General features: G+C 45.4%; 1 protein-coding gene across 1 annotated transcript in view; it reads left to right on the plus strand.

The window, feature by feature from the left end:
* Positions 1-3,888: 3,888 nt before the first annotated feature.
* ME3 (malic enzyme 3) overlaps positions 3,889-23,266 on the plus strand; it is a 205,144-nt gene continuing 185,766 nt past the window's right edge. The window contains exons 1-2 of the mRNA XM_079707567.1: positions 3,889-3,931; positions 4,308-4,505. Of these exons, the coding sequence (XP_079563693.1) occupies positions 4,323-4,505 (183 nt within the window). The 5' untranslated portion in view covers positions 3,889-3,931; positions 4,308-4,322. The remainder of the gene's footprint in view (positions 3,932-4,307; positions 4,506-23,266) is intronic.

The following is a 23,266-nucleotide window of genomic DNA, read 5'->3' on the forward strand; positions in this document are numbered from 1 at the left end:
TAAAGAGGTCACATAAAATGCCCAAGGTCACACAAGCTGGTCACTGGTGAAGTCAGGGCTATCTGAATGAAAAGCTGTTGCTTTTACTTCTGTAAGCCTCCTTTGAGGCTCAGAGAAAAAGGGCACATAAATAAATCACTTTCCAGTGAGACGGACTATAAAAGTGCAAGAGGAGAGGTACAGATAAAGTTTGGGGAGCACGTGGGAGAGAGGCGAGCTGCTGCAGGTTGAGGAATCTGAGAAGACTTGCCGGAGGATGTGGTGTTTGAGTGAAGCTGAAGGGCAGGGCTTCAACTGGCAGGTGTTGGGAGCAGAAGAAACTGCTTGAGCAAAGACCCAGAATGCAGGGCATGTATGCGGAGTGGCGAGTATGAGGACAAGGGGGAAATAAATGTTCCTCACCATCCTCTTTCTGTGTAGACAACAGAGTTGAAGTGTCTCCAAATATTCCTAGCAGCAATGTGAATTAAAGAGTTCACCACATTCATAACATGTTGCGTAGAATATTATACATTTGTGAAGCAGTGGGATTAGCTGGAAAATAATTATTTTAATGCACCTCCATTTTTAAAAACGCATAGGGAGGCTCATTAAAATCTCCTTACAAGAGACAAGTGGTCTTGTTTCAAGGCAGTCAGCTGAACTAAAACCCTAATTTGAAGCTGCTTTCCTGCCCTTTTACCAATGTACCAAATTTGGTTTCAACAAGTCCACTTCTTAGAAGGGTGTGCACAAATTTGATTCATACCAGTTTTATTTAGTGCAACAAACTAAGGGCATTCTTGGTGTCAGGTACTGTCCCAGGTAGTGGAGATGCAAAGAATTGTAGATGGTGGTTCCGGTCCTCAAGGAACTCAATCTAGTAGTAGATACATGTGCAAATCTCTGCAATCAGAATGAAAGAGCAAAGGTACTAAATGCAAGGGGAATATGGGAACTCTGGCCGGGGAGGATGGGAATGGGATTCCTTTCCTGCCACTCCAGGAAGCAGCATTACAACCATAGCAGAAGTCAGTACATGGGATGTGAAGGCAGCGAGACCAAGACAAATTATGGAGACTCATCAGTTCTATCTAGTGCTGGACCAGACCACAGGGCTGGCTTGCTAAGGAAGTCAGAGTAGTATGGAGCTGAAGAAGTTCTGAAATAGTTCCGTGGCTCTAAACCTGGCCTCTGTAATCCTATGTTGAGGTCTAAAGGTCAGGAATGTGCCAGGAAACCAGAGATGGAAACTACACGTGCCAATAATAATAGTTAACAGTTTCTGAGCATCCACTCCACGCCAAGCACTTTCATATAAAATGAGTATTATATCCAGACTGGTAGTTACTAGTCCCCAGGAATCATTCTCCCCTTCCTCCTTTTAGTAGTAGACTCCCCTACTGAGCTTTAGCAGAGGGTATATATGCCTTTCCTGCTAGAGAAAATATTTCCAGGCTTCCTTGTAGCTGCTGTGACTGTGTGACAGGTTTCACCAGCAGAACGTGAGTAGGTGTAACATGTGCCACTTCCGCATCATTTCCCTAAAGGAGTGCCCTCCACTTCCTCTTCTCCCTTTCCACTGGCTGGGATGCTGTTGTGGTGGTATTCGTGCTTCCGTGGAGAGAAGACCAACACCCTGGAGAAAGAACCTGGGTCTATAGAACAGAGCAGCCCTCTCCTCTTGTCACTGCCTTCTGCTGTCCCACCTGGTGAACCTGCCTTTAGCACCTTTCCTTAACTTGGCCAAAGATCAAACACATGCGAAAGAAAAACAATATTGTTAGATTTACATCTGGGTTAAGAGAAAATAGGCCACAGGTGAGAGAATCTTAGACGTAAGTTGTATGCGCTCTAGTGAATAGATTGTATAAAAATTATATTGGCTTATCTGGGAACCTTTGATTACATCCTGGTTTCTAGTTAAGTTTCAAATGACTGAGGTTACCTATTAAATATGCTCCAGGTGAGACAACGGTCATTGTGTCAAGGAAAGGCAGACTATTCAAAAGTTCTGGACGATTTGTTATGTGTCAGGTACCAAAGATGGAAGCACACACATACATACACACAGGCACATACACACACACACACACACACACAGAGTCTACCCTCAAGATGTTTGTTGACTGGTGGGAAGTTTGGCAGATATAAAAACAGTGTTGAGAGGAAAAGTATCAGTAATACTCTTGGTTGTAAGCAACCTAAAATCTGACTCAAACTGGTTTAAGAAAAAAAAAGGATCATGTACGTGTTTATATAAGTGTACGGCCCAAGAGTAAATCCGACTTCAGGCATTTAAACCCTACTGAACTGGAATCTTTGTGGCAGGGGCCTGGAAATCTGTATCTTGGTCCCCATCCCATCCCCCCACCAGGTAATTTCAATTCTGTTATGGAAAGTAATGTTTTATATAGATAATTGAGCTGCATATTGGAGATTGGACTGGAAAGGGGAGAGAGTGAAGGAGGAGATGATTGTTTCTGAGGGAGAGGAGAGAATCCTGAATCCAGGCAGGGGCGGCCCCGAGTGCCACAATACCTGCTTTGTACTTAGAACAAAGCCAGAGTGCACATTCTGAAGGCTGCTTGCACGGGAGGTTTGAAGGGGAATGATTAGAGGACCATGTCATTTGTCCAGCAGTCTGAGGGTTCACAATCCTTATGAAAGTGGCTGTCACTTCCGTTCCTTCACCCAACTACTATTTATTGTGCAACTATGTACCAGGCACCGAGCTAGAAGTGAGGATACAGCTTTATAGGCAAAGAGCCTTTCCTCATGAAGCTTACATTCTAGGGGAAGACAGACTATAAACAATTAGAAAAACGAGCTAACTCCTGGCTGTGTTAAGTTTTAAGAATGGAAAAAAATCCTTCACTACTTAGTCCCTAGTGGAGGCTGACATTGGATGGAGTGGAGGAGGGGCCTTCGAGTTGACAACTTAGTGGAGACTTGAGAGCATGAGCATTCCAAACAGAGGCAATAGCAAGTGCAAAGGCCCTGAGGTGAGAGGGATTTGGATGGGGTGGAAACACAGGAAGGAGCAAGTGTGGCCAGAGCTCAGTGAGAGGGAGACTGGAGTGGGATGAGCCTGAAGAAGTTGGCAGCAGCCAGACTACAGGATAACCTGTGGGCACCAAAAAGAGTCTGGATTTTATTCCACACACAATGAAATGTTCGTGTTAAAAGGAATTTCCTGGCTACTGTGTGGGAAAAGGGTAAAATTAAATTCAGGGCTAGATGGACTCCAAGGTTCTTGCCTGGTCCCAATAATACATGTCAGGCTCCGTGGGGTCCCCAGGAGCCTGCTTAGTAACTGGGGACCCTATATCAGCGGTGTCTGATAGAACTTTCTCAAAGATGGACATGTTCCATACTTGCGCTATCCAGTCCCAAAGCTACTATGTGCAAGTGGCTCTTGAGCACGTGATATGTGGCTAGTGTGACTGAGGAACTAGAGTTTAAATACTATTCCATTCAAAGTAATTTGTTTAAAGGTATGGAGCCACGTGTGGCTAATGGCTGTTGTACTCGACAGCACAGCGCAACACAACACAGCGCTGGGTGCCTGAGGGTTTCTACTCCTTATCCAGAAGGCAGGGCCTTCTCCAAATGGTGGGACTGTAGGAGGATACGTTGATCCCTAAATGCTAAGCCGCCTCTGTGCGTACGGCTTAAGACGGACAGGCTCAGGGAGTATCCTACGCTTCATTTTGTCACCGGGGAGGCACGTGCACACGGCTGTGAGGCGCTCCTCGCGCGCCTTCAGGGGAGGCCCCGCACTGCGAACAAAGGTTTCTGGACCGCTCTTTCCAGAACGCACCAGCCTCGCGCTCTCGCGGCCGCCGGCGCGGTCCAGCCATTGGCAGGAGAGGTATAACGGCCCCGCAGCGTCTCGCCCCGCCTGCTCCGCAGCCCCGCCGCGTAGACATCAGCTCCGGGCGCAGCACAGGTGGGCTGGGGAAGCAGGGGACCTAGGCGAGCCACCGAGCGGGGTTGGAGGTTCGGGGACCCCTCCGCGCGCAGTCGCCTCTTTTCCTCTTCGGGGATGGGGGCGTGGGTGGCGCGGGCTCTGGCCCCCACCGGATCGGCTTCCTGAGCTTGCTTTCGCTTTGCCGGGGGTTTGGCGAGGCCTGTGCACCGCAAGAGAGCAGAGAGAGCCGCGCAGGTGGCCGCGCGGGAGGGACGGGGGGCTGGCGCCTTAAACCCTGCGGGACCCCTGCCCTCTCCCGGAGCACGCGTCCCTGGCACTGGCTCGGTGGCCCGCGGCGCGCGTGGGTCCTGGCTGGCCGGAAGGCGCCCCTGACCTTGGTGTCTCCCCGTGCCAGGTCTGCGCAAGGGCCATGGGCGCCGCGCTGGGCACGGGCGCGCGGCTGGCTCTCCTACCCGGCCGGACCTGCAGCGCTGTCCGGCACTGGGTGCCCCCCGCGCCCGCCCGAGGCTGCCACTCCAAGGCCGGCCCGGCGCGCCCGGTGCCCCTGAAGAAGCGCGGATACGATGTCACCAGGAACCCGCATCTCAACAAGGTAAAGGTCCGGAAGGGTAGGACGACCCAAGCCACTATTCTGCGGCCCGCTGGATGGGCGCCCCGCCCCCTGGGCCCCGGAGAGGATCCTTCCAGAGGCCCTTCCAGCGGCTTTACATTTTTGCCTTGGGTAGGCTTGGTGTATGTAACTCGGTTTGGCTTTTTTACCACACCTCTTCTGCGTGGAAAGAGGTAATTAGTAATGCAGGAAGCCTAATTTCTTTTGTAAGAACAAAATATAGACTGGGTTAAGGTCCTCATGGCCAGTCTGACTTGACGTCAGATCTCCCCTTGATGCTTGCTGATTCTGTTGATCTTGGGCAGTTCATTTAACCTCTGTGGTCCAAGTTTACCTGTCTGTAAAAGCGAAGCAGTTGTCTCGGGAGTGTTGTGAGATTTAAAGAGAAAATGGAGGTAGCGTTCTTAGCACAGTACCTGACATCCAGTGAGAACGAATGTCAGCTGAGGTTATAATTATTCTGAAGGAAAGATTTTTAATTTGAGCGAGGGCAAGAAAGTCTAGAATTATGGAACGTTTAGACCTTGAAAGGGCATCACAGATCCTAATTCAAACCTCTCCTTTTACAAATGAGAAAACAAGACAAAGGGAACTTGCCCAAGTTCACCAGCTAGTTAGTTCTGGCTCTGCCACTGGAATTTGGGTCTGGATCTCTGGTGCTTGGGTCAGGTTCAGCCCACTGCTAACCCAGTGTTTAGGAGCACACACACTTGCTTCTGGGAGTAGAGTTTAGTATCATTGGTGTTAAAACCAAGAGACCTGGATTTGAGGCCTGTCTCCCAACACCTCCTTGAGTTAACTTGGGCATCTCATTTAATTTCTCTGAGGTTCAACTTTCTCCTGCTTAAAGTGGATATTATGACAGACCCACCATTCCTACCACATTCTGTTATTGTGACAATCAAATGAATTACTGAACTTGAAATCAAATTTTAAACTATATAAAGTGCTTGGTAAATAAGTAATTACTACAAACTAAAAGTTTGAATAATTTCTTTGAGTCAGGATTGTGAAATTGAAGTGAGGAAGTACTTGTGAAAAAGGTGTTTTTGAGAAATAGGAACAATTATATAGATACTAAGTATAGTGATTATTTCCTGCAGGATTAATAGAAGCTAAGAAAGAAAATTTTCTCTCATCCTCCATCTATCACACTACAATCCCTGCTTCCCCCCAGAGAAACCCTAAATCCTTTGTATATTACTACTTTGGGCTAGGTAAGGTGTTTTATGAATTTAAATTTACTTTGGTAGCAAGTGTTAGAAAACTCAGCTCAAACTGGCGTAGCAAATAAGAGATTTCTTTAGCTAAATACCTCGAGGAAGGAAGGGTTTGACCCAGCGGTCCAGATGGCATCCCTAAGGATGCAGTTTCTCTCTGGGTCTCTGCTCTGCTTTTGCAAGGTCAGCTGCATCCTCAGACTCCATCCAGTAGAGTCTTTCACCCGGATTCTGCCACAGTCCCCCATCTCCTTTTTTCATACCACACCATCCAGGGACAGAAAGACATTTTCTTCTGGTAGCTCCTGTGGAAGAGAAAGGACACTTTCTCTGGAGCCTCAGAAAAAGAGTCTTTCTGTCTCATGGACTCTGATTGGATTCCCTTCCATCCCCAAACCGGTCACCATAACTTAAGTAAGTCAGGGCTCACCCCGGGATTTAAAGAGAGAGTTTAGGTTAGGGGCACCCATACCAACTGGCTTAGAATAAAGGGGATATGGCTCCCCACCCTGCCCCCCAGTAAATCTGTGTATTGTCATCAGAGGGAGGAGGGATAGATGCTGGAAAGCAAAATAATAAATTCCCACTACTGACTGTGATTGTTTGAACAATCATTGCTTTAGAAATACTGGCATATTACAGTTAGCACTTAATGCTTTATGAATAGTTAAAAAAATAAAAGAAGGACTTGAATGTCTCTTTTTTTTTTTTTTTTTAGCCCTAAGTTTATGGTTCCCTGAAAGCACTCTTGCCCCTTGCCCTTGTTCTTGATGTAATTTTTTTCCTCCTAAATAATATAAATGGGACATTATCCATAAATCTAGGGGCCTGAACTTTTCATGATGTTAAAGATTTTTTTGTATATCCCTGAAGTCAGCTGATGCTGGTCTGGGGTGAGGAGGGTATCTGGAGTGATGCTGAGAGAGGCTGTTGGCCTCGTGCATTCGCCCTTGGGGAGGGAGGGGAGCCAATGGAGGGAGCAGCACTGCCTAGGAGCCGCCCCTCACTTCCCACTGAAGTGCCACCCTCTTGCTGTCCTGCTGACCTCCAGCACTCAGAGAGTCTCCAGGGAAGGCTTGGCGCTTGGCACTTTCCATCAGCCAGATGGGGAGACTTGCTGAGTTAAACAGAACAACTAAGGTTATCACTGAGAAAACAAGAGAAGGGCAGCTTTGAAAGGGACCAGTACTTAGTGGGTGGGTCTGTGGGTGCATTTTTTTCTGCTAGACTCCGAGCTCCTCCAGGGCAGGGACTGAGTTTCATGCATTTGTGGCAGGCACTGGGTAGTTCCTGAAAGGTGTAACAAGGGCATGAACATGAAAGCTAACATTCCATTCTTCGAACATGTTCTCTGGGTTTGCCTCCTGCTGTTGACAGATCAGGAGAGGCATTTAAGTTGAAACTCGAGGGCAGAGGGTCGTCAGGAGATGGAATTCTCTGAGAGAAGAGCTACTGAACAGGCCAAGCATCACTGCTGTTGTGCAGTCAGGGTCTGGTCCCTGCTCTGCCATAATCTCGCCGTGCGATCTGTGCTGAATCTCATTAGCCTCTCTGCCCATGTCACACCACTGCTATGAGGATCACAGGGGTGAAATCATTTTGAAAACTGTACGGCACTAAGTATTAGATGATCGTGTTGACAAGTTCCAGAATCAGGGTTGGAGGCTCCGCTAGATATGACCTAGTCTGGAATTGTTGGACGTGACATTAGCTTGGGTCTAACCAGCATTTTTATGTTAAAGAAATGGGTTAGAATAGAATGAAAAAATAGTAAATGTATTAAACTTAATAAAGATAAGTATTATACCAAGTCATCATGTGAAATGCCAGTTTTTGCTGTGGATAGTCATTTAAAAAAAAAGTTTTTGAAAACCGTTGTTCTCATCCAGCATCTCATTTTCAGAGGTAGAGAGACAGGCTGAGAAAGTCAAGTGATGCCACAGAGATTGTCATTTGTTGCAGAAGTAGGCAGAGGAAGCCCACCTCCAGATTTTCAGTCCACTGAATCACAATGACAATTCTCATTCACATCTGCTTTGACTGATTCAGGCACATTCAGAAGGATGACAGAACTGGAACTGGATGATTCCAAGTTCCCTACAGGAGTCTAGATTTTCTGATTGATGCAAATTCAGCAATACATCAATTTCAACTTCCCTTTTTAAAAAAAAACAAAAAAACTAATATTGTGCCTTTCTTCTAAAATTTACATAATGACCTCTTCTGTTATCCATGTAGATTGTGGCAACAGAGTAAATCTTTGATTACATATTACAAGACATCAGACATATTTTACTTACATTAAACAGGCAATTATCAACCCCATTTTATAGGGTATCTTCATAGGACGAATCATCCCTATCCTATTCATGTAGTAGCAAGTGAGCCATCAAAACGTTGCTGGCCCCAGCTTATCTCTGGCCTCTTTTGGGAAGGGATGTTCTATTCCCACTCCCCAAACTAGACTTCAGTCCCCTCCCATTTGTCTTCTCACTCCATGTTTCTTTCCTTTCGGCACTGAGCACCCTGTTGTCATGGCTGGTTGATTTGTCTTCCACACTAGGTCCTGAGCACCCTGAGGACAGAGACTGTCTAGTCACACAATATCCTCTATGCCTGACTTGAGATGCTCAATAAATATTTGCTCTTTGAATGATCTCAATCGAGTCCTAACCCCTGTCCTCTCAATTTTATGAATCTTAATGTCACTGCTTTACAGTTAGCCTCATGCTCTTGTTGCCTAGAGAAATGTCTACAAGTAGCCTATTGGGAGGAAATACACCTACTTGACCTTAATCATCCGGGACTTCAGGGCATTTCACTGCAGGGGGGCATTGTATTTCCCAGAGTGGGTCAACCTCCTCTGACCCACATGCCAACAATGATTTTTTGCCATAAACTTCCACTGACTCTTCACCTACTTCTTTGCAGTTTTTTGATCTCTTGAGCTTGATGGTCAGGGAAAGAATGAATGAAGGGTGCTTGGTCCAGTCGCTGTGATTATGGACCAGTGCATTTCATGCAGCGGGACCTTCTTAAACTGCAAGGTGCGGTGACTGCCTTCCCATGTGGACTAGATGCATCTAGATCAGTGAACGTGTAAAGGCCTGGGGGCCTGCGCTACAGTGCTGGCTGCACATCTGAGGCCATGCAGGTTTTAGCTCAATCCTTCTATATGCAGTGGTAATTTATTAGACTCCCACACAGCTGGGATTTGCCTTTGACTAAAGTATGTTTTTGTTCGGTGCCAGTTTAGAACTTGATCTTGCCTCCTTTGGGTTGGGGGGAGTCTGTCATCACACACTTGGCTCACTGATCAATCAGGAGGTGATGGCTGGGTTGTACACCGAATTAGAAGTCTGTTGCAGATGCTGTTTTGTGTCCCAAAGGCCGATAACATAATGTGTCTTCCTGAGACCTCTGCTTCAGATGTGATGTTGGGTTGGGCCTCCTTGATTGATAAAGAAGCAGTGCATTATTAAGTGAACATTATTTCCATAAGCAGCAGTTTGCTCTAGACCTAAGCCTCTTGCGCAGTGACTCAGGGCATCGAAGCTCAAATACTGTTCAGATGTTTTAAGAACAAACAAGCAGAGGCAGGTTGGAATTAAATCCTTCCGTGTCAAATACTGTCCTGGCTTCATGGGATTGATAACACTTGGTGTTAGGGCTTTGTGCTTGGAACAGCTAAAAGAACTTGTATTAGTTAGGCTAAAGGTTAGGCAACTTGAACAAAGTAAACCCCAGACTCAGAGGCTTAAACAAGATAGAAGTGTATTTTTCACATAAGTAAGTCTGGGTAGGCAGTCGCAGGTTGGTATGTGGCTTGATTGTGTTGCTCTGCCACCCTCAGTGTGCATCTTACATTTCGTGGTCCAAGATGGTGGACTTCTAGGCTCTGCCATAATTTCATACAGAAGCCAGTCAGAAGGGAAAATACACAATTTGAATGTTGCAAATATCACTTCCATTCACATCCAGTTGTCCAGAGCTTGGTCATACACCATACCTCGCTGCAAGAGAATCTCAGAATTGTAATCTTTAGCTGGGCACACACATATATCCACTTAAAAATTCTGTACCACTAAGGTAAGAAAGAATGGCTGTTGGGGAAACTGCTACAAAATGCTTATCTGAAATTTTAATTTGATTTACTGTCAATTTTATCCCAACCTTTAAAATCCATCAGTTTCTCTACATCCCCTCTACCACCAGCCTTGTTCACTCCTTCATCATCTTGTGTCTAGATTAGGCAGGAGCCTTCCAGTGGCTCTCCAACTTGCAGTCCTGTTTCTTTCAATCTGCTTCTCTGTGTCTGTTGACCACACCTTGAGAGGCTAAAACCTTGCACACATCCTTAACCACTCTCTTTCTTTCAGACCCCATGTCCAGTTCACCGGATAGTCCTGTTGCTCTGTCTTCAGACTAGATCTGGAATCCACCCTCTGCTCTCACCACGGGTCCCACCCTGACCTAAGGCACCGCTATATCTCTGCTGAGTGACTGCAGTGTCCCCCTAGCTGGTCTCCTTGTGTTCCTCTTGTTTGTTCTCCACACAACAGCCAGTGTGAGCCTTTTAAAATGAAATTTGATCACGTCACTCTTCTGCTCGAAACCCTGCAGAGTCAAAGTTCTTACCATGCCCTGCATGATTTGACCCTCTCTGACCTCATCTTTTGCTACTCCTCAGCCTCACGTGCTGCCCAAACATGCTGGCCTCAAACACTCCAAGCATGCTCCTACCTGGAGTCTTTGCACTGGCCATTCCCTCTTGTAGAGCACACAGCCCCTACATAACCATGTGGTTAACTCTCTCACCTTCTTCAAGGCTTCTCACTTTCTCAGTGAGACCTATCAGACCACTCATGGGAAGTTGTAAACAGCCCTTTCAACCTTCTTGATCTACTTAACATGGTCTACTTTTCCTCCATAGTATTTGATACTTCCTAACATACTGTTTAATTTTCCTACTTACCGTACCTCTTGGTTATTATTTGCATTTCCCCACTATAATGTAAGCTCCATTTAGGCAGGGATTTTTGTTTTATTTGTTCATTGATGTATCCAAGGTACTTAGAACAGTGCCTGGTCCATAGTTTGGTGCCCAGTAAACAGTCATTGGATGAGTGAATCATTCAGAGAGACATCTACTGAGGCTTCTTCCTCTCATCCCTTCCCTTCCCCTCCTCCTTCACCAAAGCCCCCCTTCTTTTCCTCTGGTGCTTTTCCTTCCCTGGTATCCCCCTCTATGGGGTTTATATGCCCAAGATCACTTGTATCTGGAATGTGGATAAATCTCACATCAGACCTTTATGTGCCCAGAGGCCCACTTACTGTGAAGACTGGAGAGGCACAACACAGATGTTCACCCTTTGTTATTTCCAGTTTTACCAGCCAAGCCTGGGGAAAAGGAGACCCTATTCTGGAGACACAGATGGTACCTTGAAAGCAGAGATGGATGGAGACATTCTTGAGGCTCACAGAAAAAAACAAAGGGTGGGGGGTGTCCAGGCTGTGGGCCAGAGATAGGAAACCTCGGCTTCTGTAAGCATCTCCAACTTCCTAGAACTCCCACCCTCTACTTTGAGCCTTGGTAGCCACCATCCCTGCTCTGAACTTCTCTGATTCCCCCGTGCTGCAGCACCCCTGCTGAAGATACGGGAAACCATGTTATAGATTCAGTGACCCCCACCCCTGTTCATATGTTGAAGCCCTATCTCCCTAATGTGATGGTATTTTGGAGGGGTGGGTCTTTGGGAGGTAGAGCCCTCATGATGGGATTAGTGTCCTTATAAAAAGAGAAGGACACTAACCCTCTCCCTCTCTGCCATGTGAAAGTAGAGTAAGAAAAATGGCCATCTGCAAGCCAGGAAGATGGTTCTCACCAGGAACTGAATCGGCCATACCTTGGTCTTGGACTTTCAGCCTCCAGAATCGTGAGAAGTAAATTTCTGTTGTGTAAGCCACCCAGTCTATGGTATTTTGTTATAGCAGCCCAACTGGACTCAGACATCATAACAGGAGCTGCCTCATATCTCGGGGTCAGGAAATCAAGGAAGTGTGGGATGGGATGCAGGAGCACAGGAGGAAGATCTGCTACTCCTAGAACCCAAAACTGATGCTCAGAAAGTGTTTTCTCATAAACATGTTGTTATAAACAGTTAAATTGTTCTCCAAAGAAAAGTATATTATGTGTTAGATTAGCATTTGTGTGATCATTATGAAGATTTCAGAAATGTTGGCTTATGTTTGTGAATGCTTAATTCAAAATGCAAAATACTAAGTGGAATCTATATCCATGAGCATTACTGTAGAAAGGTGTAGCTCTATAAAAAGACTTGGAACTAAATGTGTGAAAATTATCATGTTAGGGCAGTGGAATTATGGGAGATTTATTTCCTCTTTATATAATTTTCTTTAATGGTCCATTGTCTTTTCAATTTTAGGCTACGGTTTCTGTTGGATATTGAGTTTCTAGAGCCAAGTAAATAACAGATCAACTTTTGGAAGTTGACCCATCTGTAACACAAGGGTGGCACTCTGATCCTGTGGAAATCCCTCTAAAATAGTCTTATTTCAAGATTTGCTTGCCTATATTTTCTTATCTTCTAGAGGCAATGTGTTTAGATTCATGTAATAAAATGTCAACATGGGAACCTTCCACCTGTCCTAAAAACAATGGTAAACAGCAGTATCTAGAGTCTGCAACCAGTAGCACTGGAGGGCAAATCCCACACAGAAACTCATGTTGTCTGGCTCAGATGGGCCAAATGGTGTCAAAGTCAATCTAAATCCGGGCTCTCTATATGGAGTTTCTGTGGACGCTTTTTCAGGCTCATCTCCAGCCTCTGTTTCCAGTTTCTCTTGGTCCTCCTGGGCCTTTGTAGGCTCTGGGGGTTGCGGCTTTATTTTACTTTGCATTTGTGTCCTTTCTACCAAAGGTTTCTTCTATCGTCTACTCTCTTCTTTCCAATGCCAGTCTTATAGTGAAGGGCAGGGGAGAAGGCCTTTGGATTCATGTGACCATTGCATAGGGGTCAACGGTGTGAGGCACTTTTGTTCGCAAAGACGAGGTTATAGTCAGCTTCCAGATCTTCACTTTGATGTGTAGAAAGTATTATACATTGGGAAATCCTTGGGGTGGTGTCCCACTGCCTCTCTGACACAGAGCACAAAAGATGCTCTATGACTGTGTGATGAAAATCTGAGGGCTAGCCCATGATTGGGGGTGCCAGGGTCAGCAGTTAAAAGCATGCATTCATTCTGTACCCAGATGGTTGCCTGGCAGCCTGGTGAAAACAGTTCCTACCCAAAGGACAAAGTAAAGAGTAAAAAGTACTCAGTCATTTGAGGAGAGGGTTTTTGGGTAGAAAGATCATCAGCTTTTGAGGAACTTGAATAAGAGAAAATTAAAGCTGCTTTGCTTTTAAAGGTGATATGAAAAGCTAGAGGGACCATAGGGGATAGAGTTGAATGATTAGCAACTTGAGAATATTATTCTTTTTAAAGCATTTTGTCTGGATTCTGTATCGTCGTTTGGTAGTAATCTCCATGAAGCCCATAGCATAATGGTCCTGAAACACACTCCCCTGTGGTGTGGAACTCTGGAGAAGGCAGACCCTGTTTGTTCCTTTGTTTTGTTTTGCCTTGTTCTTTCAGAAAAGAGCAGGAGGGAGGCAGCATCTGCACAAGGTGGCATCTCTTCTGAGTTGTTGATCTGTTCAGTGACTTTCCCCATGAGACAAAGGCTGTCATGTTCCCTCATGACTTCAGTGGAGCTGGGTCTCCATTCACAGTAGACGGTTCCCATCCCCACTTTGTCTGGTTTCTGAAGGAGGTGTTGAGGATTCCAACCTAGATTCATATTATACTGAATTTCATTCAGTAGCAGAATGCCTTATGGAAGGAATCCAAGTCATAACAATAAGAGCTAGCATCTTTTTGGACATACAATGTGCCATGGATTGCTCTAAGCAGTTTCTACACATTAACTCATTTAATACAATATCACAATGCTTTGACATACACTGTCGTACTACAGATGAGAACTCTGAGGTTCAAGGGGGTTAGCTAGGTTAGCTAACTTGCTGGAGGTCCAGCAGTTCATAGTGGCAGAGCTGGGTCTTAAACCTGGACCATCTTGTTTTAGGGCCCACATCCTCACCCCTTCTGCTGTACTGCCACTTCCAGTGTGCAAGTGCCCTCTCACTTACACTGGTATATAAAGTCTGATGCTCTGGGGCCTTGCCAGTTATACGGGGGACAGTCCCTGCTGTGGCCCTCTGATGGGCTATGACCATACCCGCTGGCTCTGTTAGAATCAGAATCTGGGACTCGGAGGGAACTTTGAAGATCACTGGATACCTTCTCTTTGCCCTCTAAATTTGTGTAATTCTCCCAAGACTCATTTGTTTATTTATTAAATTTGTTCATTAGACATTGGCTGAGTGTCTATTATATATTTTAGGCAGTGGAACCTCAGTGGTGAATACAACACTTCTTTTGCCTTCAGGAGCTTATGTGTGAGGGGGGTGGAGGTGGGGACCAGTTAGTAAGCAGACGGTTTCCATTCAGAAGGGTGGTGTGATGAGGAGAACATGTACTGGTGCTGTGGGAGCTTGGGAGAGGGGTGCGAAAACACTCTTCCCTCTGGCAGTTCTGTCATCACTGACTCTGTGGAAGAGCAGTCAGCAGATGAAGGTGTTGGAGGAGAAGTCGTCTAGGTCAAACCATGAGAGAGAATGGCTTTCTCTCTGAGAACAGCCACCTTTTGTGGTTGAATGTGCAGGCATTGAGCAGTAGGCCCATACCTTGTAAGGGGCCCCATTTTCAGAGAGCTAAATCATTTTACAAAACCTCTAATTCTACAAGCAGAGTTAATGATAGGTCTCTAGGACTGTGACTTGCCCTTTTATTTTGTTCTTTTCCTTCGTTTTGTGTTTCCCAACTCCTGGGGGTACCATTCACATTGGGTTCACTTATCAAAATCTTCAGGGCTCAGCTCTCCAGGGCCACCTCTGCCATGCTGCCTTCCTTGATAATGCCCCATACAAGTGGCTCGTTCACCCTCTGCGCTCCTCTGGCATGTAACTTGTGTAGTCGTGGCCCTTTTCTACATTTGGTTTCAGTATATACTTACAAGGCATGTGTCTGTCTCCATCTGGATGTCATCTTCAGAGCCAGGACCCCCTCTTAGGCACTGTATGGCTCGCACGATGCCTTCTTCATAGTATACTCTCAATAAAAGTTAGTGATGTGAATTACTTTCACATTGCCTCCTGGACACATCAGAAACCGCTCTGGTGAACACTGACAGTACACAACCCCATCTGCCATCTCTTCTAAAAAGATGGTGACAATATAATTATGCTTAGATCTCTCCATGGGGCTTGGAGGATTTTGAAAGCCAAGAGAAATCTTTTATTTTGGTCATAAAAATTTCAGGAACCCATTTCTTTTTTTTTTTTTTTTTGCGGTATGCGGGCCTCTCACTGTTGTGGCCTCTCCCGTTGTGGAGCACAGGCTCCAGATGCGCAGGCCCAGCGGTCATGGCTCACGGGCCCAGCCGCTCCACGGCATGTGGGATCTTCCTAGAACGCGGCACGAACCCGTGTCCCCTGCATCGGCAGGCGGACTCTTAACCACTGCACCACCAGGGAAGCCTAGGAACCTGTTTCTTTAAGAGAGTTTTCTGCCCTGATGCTGTATCAGGTGCACTTCATCTAAAGAAGAGCACCTTTATGATCAGATGATTTATTCTCATCCTTGAGGCTGCTTAAGACCCTAGATTTAGACCTCTGTAACTAGCAACAGGTTAAAGGATTCTGGTGGTGAAGGAAAGCTGTCAGCTAGAATCAACTGTGTGTTCCCCCCCGCCCCCTCCCCCCACCACCAGGGCACAGCCTGTGACCAGATAGTAGGCAACAGAGCACACTGGCTATGATCTAGGGATTTGGAGTCAGAAAAGCCCAAGGTTCCAGTTCCAGCTCAGCCATCCACTATATGTTGGATTTGGGGAAGGGCACTTCATTTCTCTAAGCCTCAGTTTCCACATCTGTGAATGGGGATGATAACAAAATATACCCACTTCACAGGGTGCTATAATGATTAAATGAAATAATGTATGTAAGCGCCTTGTAAGTCCTCAATTAATTCTCAACGAATCCACAACTCTAAAAATTTTGCTCCATTCTTAACATAGTGTGAAGCCCTATGTGGGCCTCAGAAGAGAGCACAGACCTAATAGGGTTTAGACCTGGTCCTTGCCCTTCTGGAGCATCCAGTCCAGAAGGAGAGGGGAAGACTGAGGGATCCAAACTCATTTTCCATGCTTGTGGATACATCGGATTTTGGCAGAGACTTGATAAGAGAGGAGTGAATCCAGGAAGAGGCAGGTTGAATAGAGACTTTACAAATAATTTCTGGGTACTTGATGGATCTTAAGCTGGATGATCTAGACGTTTGTCTGAAAGAAAATGAAATTAAAATGTCTTCAGCAGCAGGAAACAGAGTGCCATTTGAAAACCTGGTACTTCCAGAATTTAAAGCTGGTGTTGAAGGGAGTGGCTGCTGTCATACCCCAAAGGAATCTCAGGATTTTGCCCCAACATTTTGGCACGTTCTAACCAAAGTTTTTAAAAGGAACATTGGGGCTTCCCTGGTGGCGCAGTGGTTGAGAGTCCGCCTGCCGATGCAGGGGACACGGGTTCGTGCCCCGGTCTGGGAGGATCCCACATGCCGCGGAGCGGCTGGGCCCGTGAGCCATGGCTGCTGGGCCTGCATGTCCAGAGCCTGTGCTCCGCAACGGGAGAGGCCACAGCAGTGAGAAGCCCACGTAATGCAAAAAAAAAAAAAAAAAAAAAAAAAAAAAAAAAAAAAAAAAAGGAACATTGATCCAAATGTAGCTGGATCTTTTTATCCATTAACTTGTCTTTTTGTCTCTCATCCATCTATCTACCTATCTATCTATCTATCTACCAACCATCACTACAACACTCCCAGTCTCGTGAGATCATGATAGCAAGACAGCAAGACAAGAGAATGTCTGCTAGGGTAGTTTAGCATTAAAGTTAAAAAGTTGCTTCAAATCCAGCTAAAGAGGGCATGGCTGGGCCCACCTCACCTAGCAGGGAGTTTAGATAGTCCTCCAGCCTCCATACACTCTGCCTTGGGTAATGAATAAATAATTGCATATGCATATTTTAAATGAGCATCTCTCCTCTATAAGAACCCAGGATGAGCATTCCCCAAAAGACTATGAAGAGGTCATCTTGTCCAGCCCTTTGTCTTTGAGCAGATAAGATCCATTGATCTGTATGTCTGTTTTTGTACCAATACCACACTATTTTGATTACTGTAGCTTTGTAGTATTGTCTGAAGTCTGGGAGAGTTATGCCTCCTGCTTTTTTTTTCCCCCCTCAGGATTTCTTTCGCAATTTTGGGTCTTTTATGGTTCCATACAAATTTTTGGATTATTTGTTCTAGTTCTGTGAAAAATGTCTTGGGTATTTTGATAGGGATCGCATTAAATCTGTAGATTGCTTTGTGTAGTATTGCCATTTTAACAATATTCTTATAATTCAAGAGCATGGGGTGTCTTACCATTTCTTTCAATCTTCTTTAATTTCCTTTATTAATGTTTTACAGTTCTCAGCATGTAAGTCTTTTACCTCCTTGGTCAGGTTTATTCCTAGGTATTTTGGTTTTTTTGGTGCTATTTTAAAAGGTATTTTTTTTACATTCCCTTTCTGATATTTCATTGTTAGTGTAAAGAAATGCAATCAACTTTTGAATGTTAATCTTGTATTCTGCTGCTTTGCTGAATTAATTTACTAGATCTAGTAGTTTTTGTGTAGAGTCCTTAGCATTTTCTATATATAGTATCATGTCATCTGCATATAGTGACAATTTTACCTCTTCCCTTCCAATCTGGTTCAATGGAACAGAATAGAGAGCCCAGAAATGAACCCATACACCTACAGTCAATTCATCTTCTACAAAGGAGGCAAGAATATAAAATGAGAAAAAGACAGTATCATTAGCAAGTGGTGCTGGGAAAGTTGGACAGTTGCATGTAAATTAATAGTTACAACACACCCTCACACCATGCACAAAAATAAACTCAAAATGTCTTAAAGACTTAAACATGAGACATGACGCCATAAAACTCCTAGAAGAGAGCATAGGCAAAACATTCTCTGACATAAATTGTACCAATGTTTTCTTAGGTCAGTATCCCAAGGCAATAGAAGTAAAACCAAAAATAAACAAATGAGATCTAATCAAACTTAGGTAAGCCTTTGCACATCAAAGGAAACCATAAAAAAAATGGAAAGACAAACTATGGAATGGGAGAAAATATTTGCAAGTGATGCTACAGACAAGGGCTTGATCTCCAAAATATATAAACAGCTCTTACAACTCAATAACAAAAAAACAAACATCCCAATTGGAAAAATGGGCAGGAAAAAAAAAAAGAAAAATGGGCAGAAGACCTTAATAGACATATCTCCAAAGAAGACATACAGATGGCTAAAAAGCACATGAAAAGATGCTCAACATCACTAATTATTAGAGAAATGCAAATCAAAACTACAATGAGGGTCTTCCCTGGTGGCGCAGTGGTTGAGAGTCCGCCTGCCGATGTCGAGGGCACAGGTTCGTGCCCTGGTCCGGGAAGATCCCACATGCCGTGGAGCGGCTAGGCCCGTGAGCCATGGCTGTTGAGCCTGTGCGTCCAGAGCCTGTGCTCTGCAACGGGAGAGGCCACAACAGTGAGAGGCCCACATACCACACACACACACACAAAAAAATACAATGAGGTACCACCTCATACGAGTCAGAATGGCCATCATTAAAAAGTCTACAAATAACAAATGCTGGAGAGGGTGTGGAGAAAAGGGAACCCTCCTACACTGTTGGTGGGAATGTAAACTGGACCAGCCACTATGGAAAACTGTGTGGAGCTTCCTCAGAAAACTAAAAATAGAATTACTTTATGATCCACCAATCCCACTCCTGGGCATATACCCAGACAAAACTATAATTCAAAAAGATATGTGCTTGGGCTTCCCTGGTGGCGCAGTGGTTGAGAGTCCGCCTGCCAGTGCGGGGGACGCGGGTTCATGCCCCGATCCGGGAGGATCCCGCATGCCACGGAGCGGCTGGGCCTGTGAGCCATGGCCGCTGAGCCTGCGTGTCTGGAGCCTGTGCTCCGCAGCGGGAGAGGCCACAATAGTGAGAGGCCTGCATGCCGCAAGAAAAAAACAAAACAAAACAAAAAGATACGTGCACCCCTATGTTCATAGCAGCACTATTCACAATAACCAAAACATGGAAACAACCTAAATGTTCATTGACAGATGAATGGATAAAGAAGATGTGGTACATATATATAATGGAATACTACTCAGCCATAAAAAAAGAACGAAATAATGCCATTTGCAGCAATGTGGATGCAACTCGAGATTATCATACTAAGTGAAGTAAATCAGAAACAGAAAGACAAATACCATATGATATCACTTTTATGTGGAATCTAAAATATGGCACAAATGAGCCTATCTACAGAACAGAAACAGACTCACAGACAGAGAGAACAGACTTGTGGTTGCCAAGGGGGAAGGGGGTGTGGGGGAGGGATGAACTGGGAGTTTGGGATTAGCAGATATAAACTATTATGTATAGGATGGATAAACAACTGTATAGCACAGGGAACTATATATTCAATATCCTGTGATAAACCATAATGGAAAAGAATATTAAAAAAAGAATGTATGTGTGTAACTGAGTCACTTTGTTGTACAGCAGAGATTGGCATAGCACTGTAAATCAACTGTATTTCAATTAAAAAAAAAAGATCCTAACGTGTTACCACCATTTTACAGATGAGGAGTGCCTGAGTCAGCCTCCATCGACTTAAGCAGAGTGCTTTTGAGTCTCTTGTAGAAAGGAGACGTGTTCATGTTTGTTTGTTTATTTATTTATTTATTTAATTTTTGGCTGTGTTGGGTCTTCATTGCTGCAAGCGGGCTTTCTCTAGTTTTGGCGAGCAGGGGCTAGTCTTTATTGCAGTACATGGACTTCTCATTGCAGTGGCTTCTCTTGTTGCAGAGCACGGGCTCTGGGAGTGCAGGCTTCAATAGTTGTGGCTCACGGGCTCCATAGCACAGTCTCAGTAGTTGTGGCACACGGGCTTAGTTGCTCCGTGGCACATAGGATCTTCCTTGACCAGGGCTCGAACCTGTGTCCCCTGCATTGGCAGGCGGATTCTTAACCACTGCACCACCAGGGAAGCCCACGTGTTCATGTTAAACAATGTATATCGCAAACCTAAACATCTGCTGACCCAGCTTGTGCTATCACTCCTGTGTGTCCATTTCTGATGAATGGACATGTTCATGATGCCTACCTTCATCTTGGGATTTCTATTTTTCTCTGCAGTAACATGATCTTGAAGACAGTCAGCCAACCATTTGACAGAAAGCTCAGCCCTCCTGTCAGACCCTCCCTTATCTTTTATTTTTGGGCTCTTCTAGCCCATAATTATTTGTTTTGACTGGTGAAATCACTTTGGTCACAGGACAGTGAATAGCAATGCAGTTGCCTCCTGATAAAGCAGGTGCAGAGAGAGATGGTGTGAAGAAAAGCCTATTAACAGACATTTTTAGAAACAGGCTTCGAAATCCGCCTGTCAGAGCTGAAAGATTTCCCCTGTTCTCACACTTCAAGAGCTGGCAGCAGCTTCCCCTCGTGTCTGAGGAGCCTCGGGAGCTGCCTAGCCATGCCTGTGGGAGAGGATGGCATGGGTGCCAGTGGGGCAGCTGGCCAGGTGGTGCCAGGAGGGAGGGCAGGCCAAGCAGGGGGACAGGCCAGCCTCCAGTAACCAGCCTTGGCTGTGGGGCTGCAGGGTCTTGAGCATCCTCAGCTGCTTTTTTGTTGACTGAGCTGTTCAATGTTCTGTGACCTTCTACTAGTCAAATGTACACAGAGTCAGCTGCCTCCTCTGGGACTCATAATTGCTGGAATAATAATATTAGAAATAATAAATTATTATAATTATTATTAATAAATTATTATTATAATAAGCACTTACCTAATGCCTTGCATGTCAGGTCCTCTTATAGGTGCTTTATATTTATTATTCCCAAGCAGAGAAAAAAAGTATGAAGAAGGTAAACTTTGCCTATGGCTCCCTCACCTCCTGTTTCCATGGCTTCCTCTCCTTTACAGATCTCTATCCAAGACATCCTGAGGGTCTTCATGGTATCGCTAGGATGTCTAGGGCTGCCAACCTAACAGACCTTTATATCGCACAGAATCCTGCTTCCTGACCCGGATCTCATCTCTTTCTTTACTTCCTTCTCTGCCTCCCCATCCAACCATCCATCCATCCATCCATCCATCCGTCTGTCCATCCGTTCATGTGTTCATCCATCTGTCCATCCATCCAACCATCAGATGTTTATTGAGCACCTACCATCTACCAGGCATTGTTAGGTGTTGGGAATAACATAGTAGATATGACAGCTACGATCCTTCTTCTTATCAAATATGTAACCTAGTGAGAAAGACAGTAAGTAAACAAAAGTGTACAGATGGGTTATTAGTGGTAGAGAAGAAACCAACAGTGTATGGCATGAGGGAATAATAGAGGGTCTACTTCAGTGGTGAGAGAAGACCTCTTAAGAGGTGATATTTGAGAAAAGACCTAGGGAAAGAGGAGCCAGCGGGCGGAGAAGCCAGGGTAAGAGTGCTTTGGGCAGAGACAACAGCTGGAGGCCACAAACACCTTGGCATGGCAGGTTCTGGGAACTGACAGCAGGCAGTCCAGTAGGAGTGTGGTGAGCGGGGGGAATTGCCTAAAATCAGGGTGGAGATGGCTTGGGGATCTCAGTTCTGTGCAGAACCTTGGCATCTGTGGGATATGGGCTGGGTTCCGTCCTCTGGAAAGCGGGACACTATTAAATGGTTCTAAGCAAGGAAGGGATGTGATCGGCTTTACATTCATGAAAGATCTCTCTGGCTGCCATGTGGAGAACAGACTGGAGGGGGCAGGAGTGGAAGCGGGAAGCCCAGTTAGAGCCCCTGCAGCAGTGGGAGCGTGAGAGGGCAGCGGCTGGGCTGAGGGAGGGAGCAGGGAGAGGAGGGGGGTGGTTGGACTGGGAGTCAGGTTTGAGTGTAGAATGAACAGGACGTGTCCCCTGCGTCCTTCACCTTCAGATTCACCCGGACTCGGCATGTATTTTCCCTGCCGTGTCACCGCCCTGCCCCCGGCCATAATTATCACCACTGTTTATTTCAGTTACTTCCTGTCCTTCCTGGCACCCTTCATAATAACAAGGAAATGGAATGTTTGTGTTTTACCTTTGGGGCTTCCTGACTGGTCATCTCATTTGATGCTCACAAGGCAGACGTTACTACCTTTGTTTTGTAGGGGAGACACCGGGACCCAGAGAGCCTACATGAGTTGCCCATGGTCTCCTGGATAGTAAGGGGCAGCAACAAGACTCAGTCCAGGTTTCCTGAGACCATCCAGTGGTTTATTCAGAAACATCTATTGAGCACCTACTGTGTTCCAGGCACTGTGCTGGGTTCAAAAAATGAAGAGATGAATCAGTCATGGTCCTTGCTCTCAAGGAACCTAGAGTTCAGAGGAAGAGACAGATTTGCAAGCTCACAAGTGTAATGCAGTATAATAGGTTTTATATTGTATTAAAAGGTGTTATTAATAACGTCCAAGTAATTTTTGTCTTGGTGGGGAGAAACAAGGTGACATTTCTTTAAGTGGGTGACCTTTGGTCCTTATATTAAATTACACAGATAATGTGTTGCATAAAGTAAAAAAAATTTGCTCTGACCTCTTTTCTGAGGTAACTACTTGTTTTTTTTTCTTGGTGCTAAGACCTAAAAGATATATAGGGATTCCCTGGGTGGACGAAGTGGGGCAAGATGTTCCAAGGAAATATAGCAGAGCGGCATGGTATGTGAGGACCTGCGGTGATTCTGAAAGAGGGCAGGGTGTGTGGAGGGATGGCGCTGGAGAGCAGGCAGGGGCCAGACCTGCCTAGGGGTCTGGGGCTGCTCTTTGCCTGGGGGAAGACTTGGACGTTAGTCCTGAAGGTGACTGGAAAGGGACACAGTGGGATTCAAGCTACAGACAGATCACTCTGGCCCAAGGAAGGAGACGAGAGCAGAGTCGGGGAGACTAGAGAACAAGGACTTCAGCTCCCATGAGGGAGATGAGGAGGACCTGAGGTGGCCAGTGGTGCTGTGGACACATATGTGAGAGGTGCTGAGGAAGTCGAAGACTGTGTCCCTTCCAGAATTCCTTGAGCTCCATGGTAGCAGCAAAAGGAATCCAAGGTTTATTGTCAATATTCTAAAAAAACCCTAATGGAAACCTTACATGTTTCTACCATAAATTTATACAGCTTAATTACCGCGTCACATTCCTTTGTCTTCGCCTAGAATTAAACGAAACTATTAATACTGATGATCTCATGCCAGTAGCACAAGTTCTGT

The sequence above is a fragment of the Hyperoodon ampullatus genome (genome assembly GCF_949752795.1).
Source record: "Hyperoodon ampullatus genome assembly, chromosome: 7".
NCBI lineage: Eukaryota > Metazoa > Chordata > Mammalia > Artiodactyla > Ziphiidae > Hyperoodon > Hyperoodon ampullatus.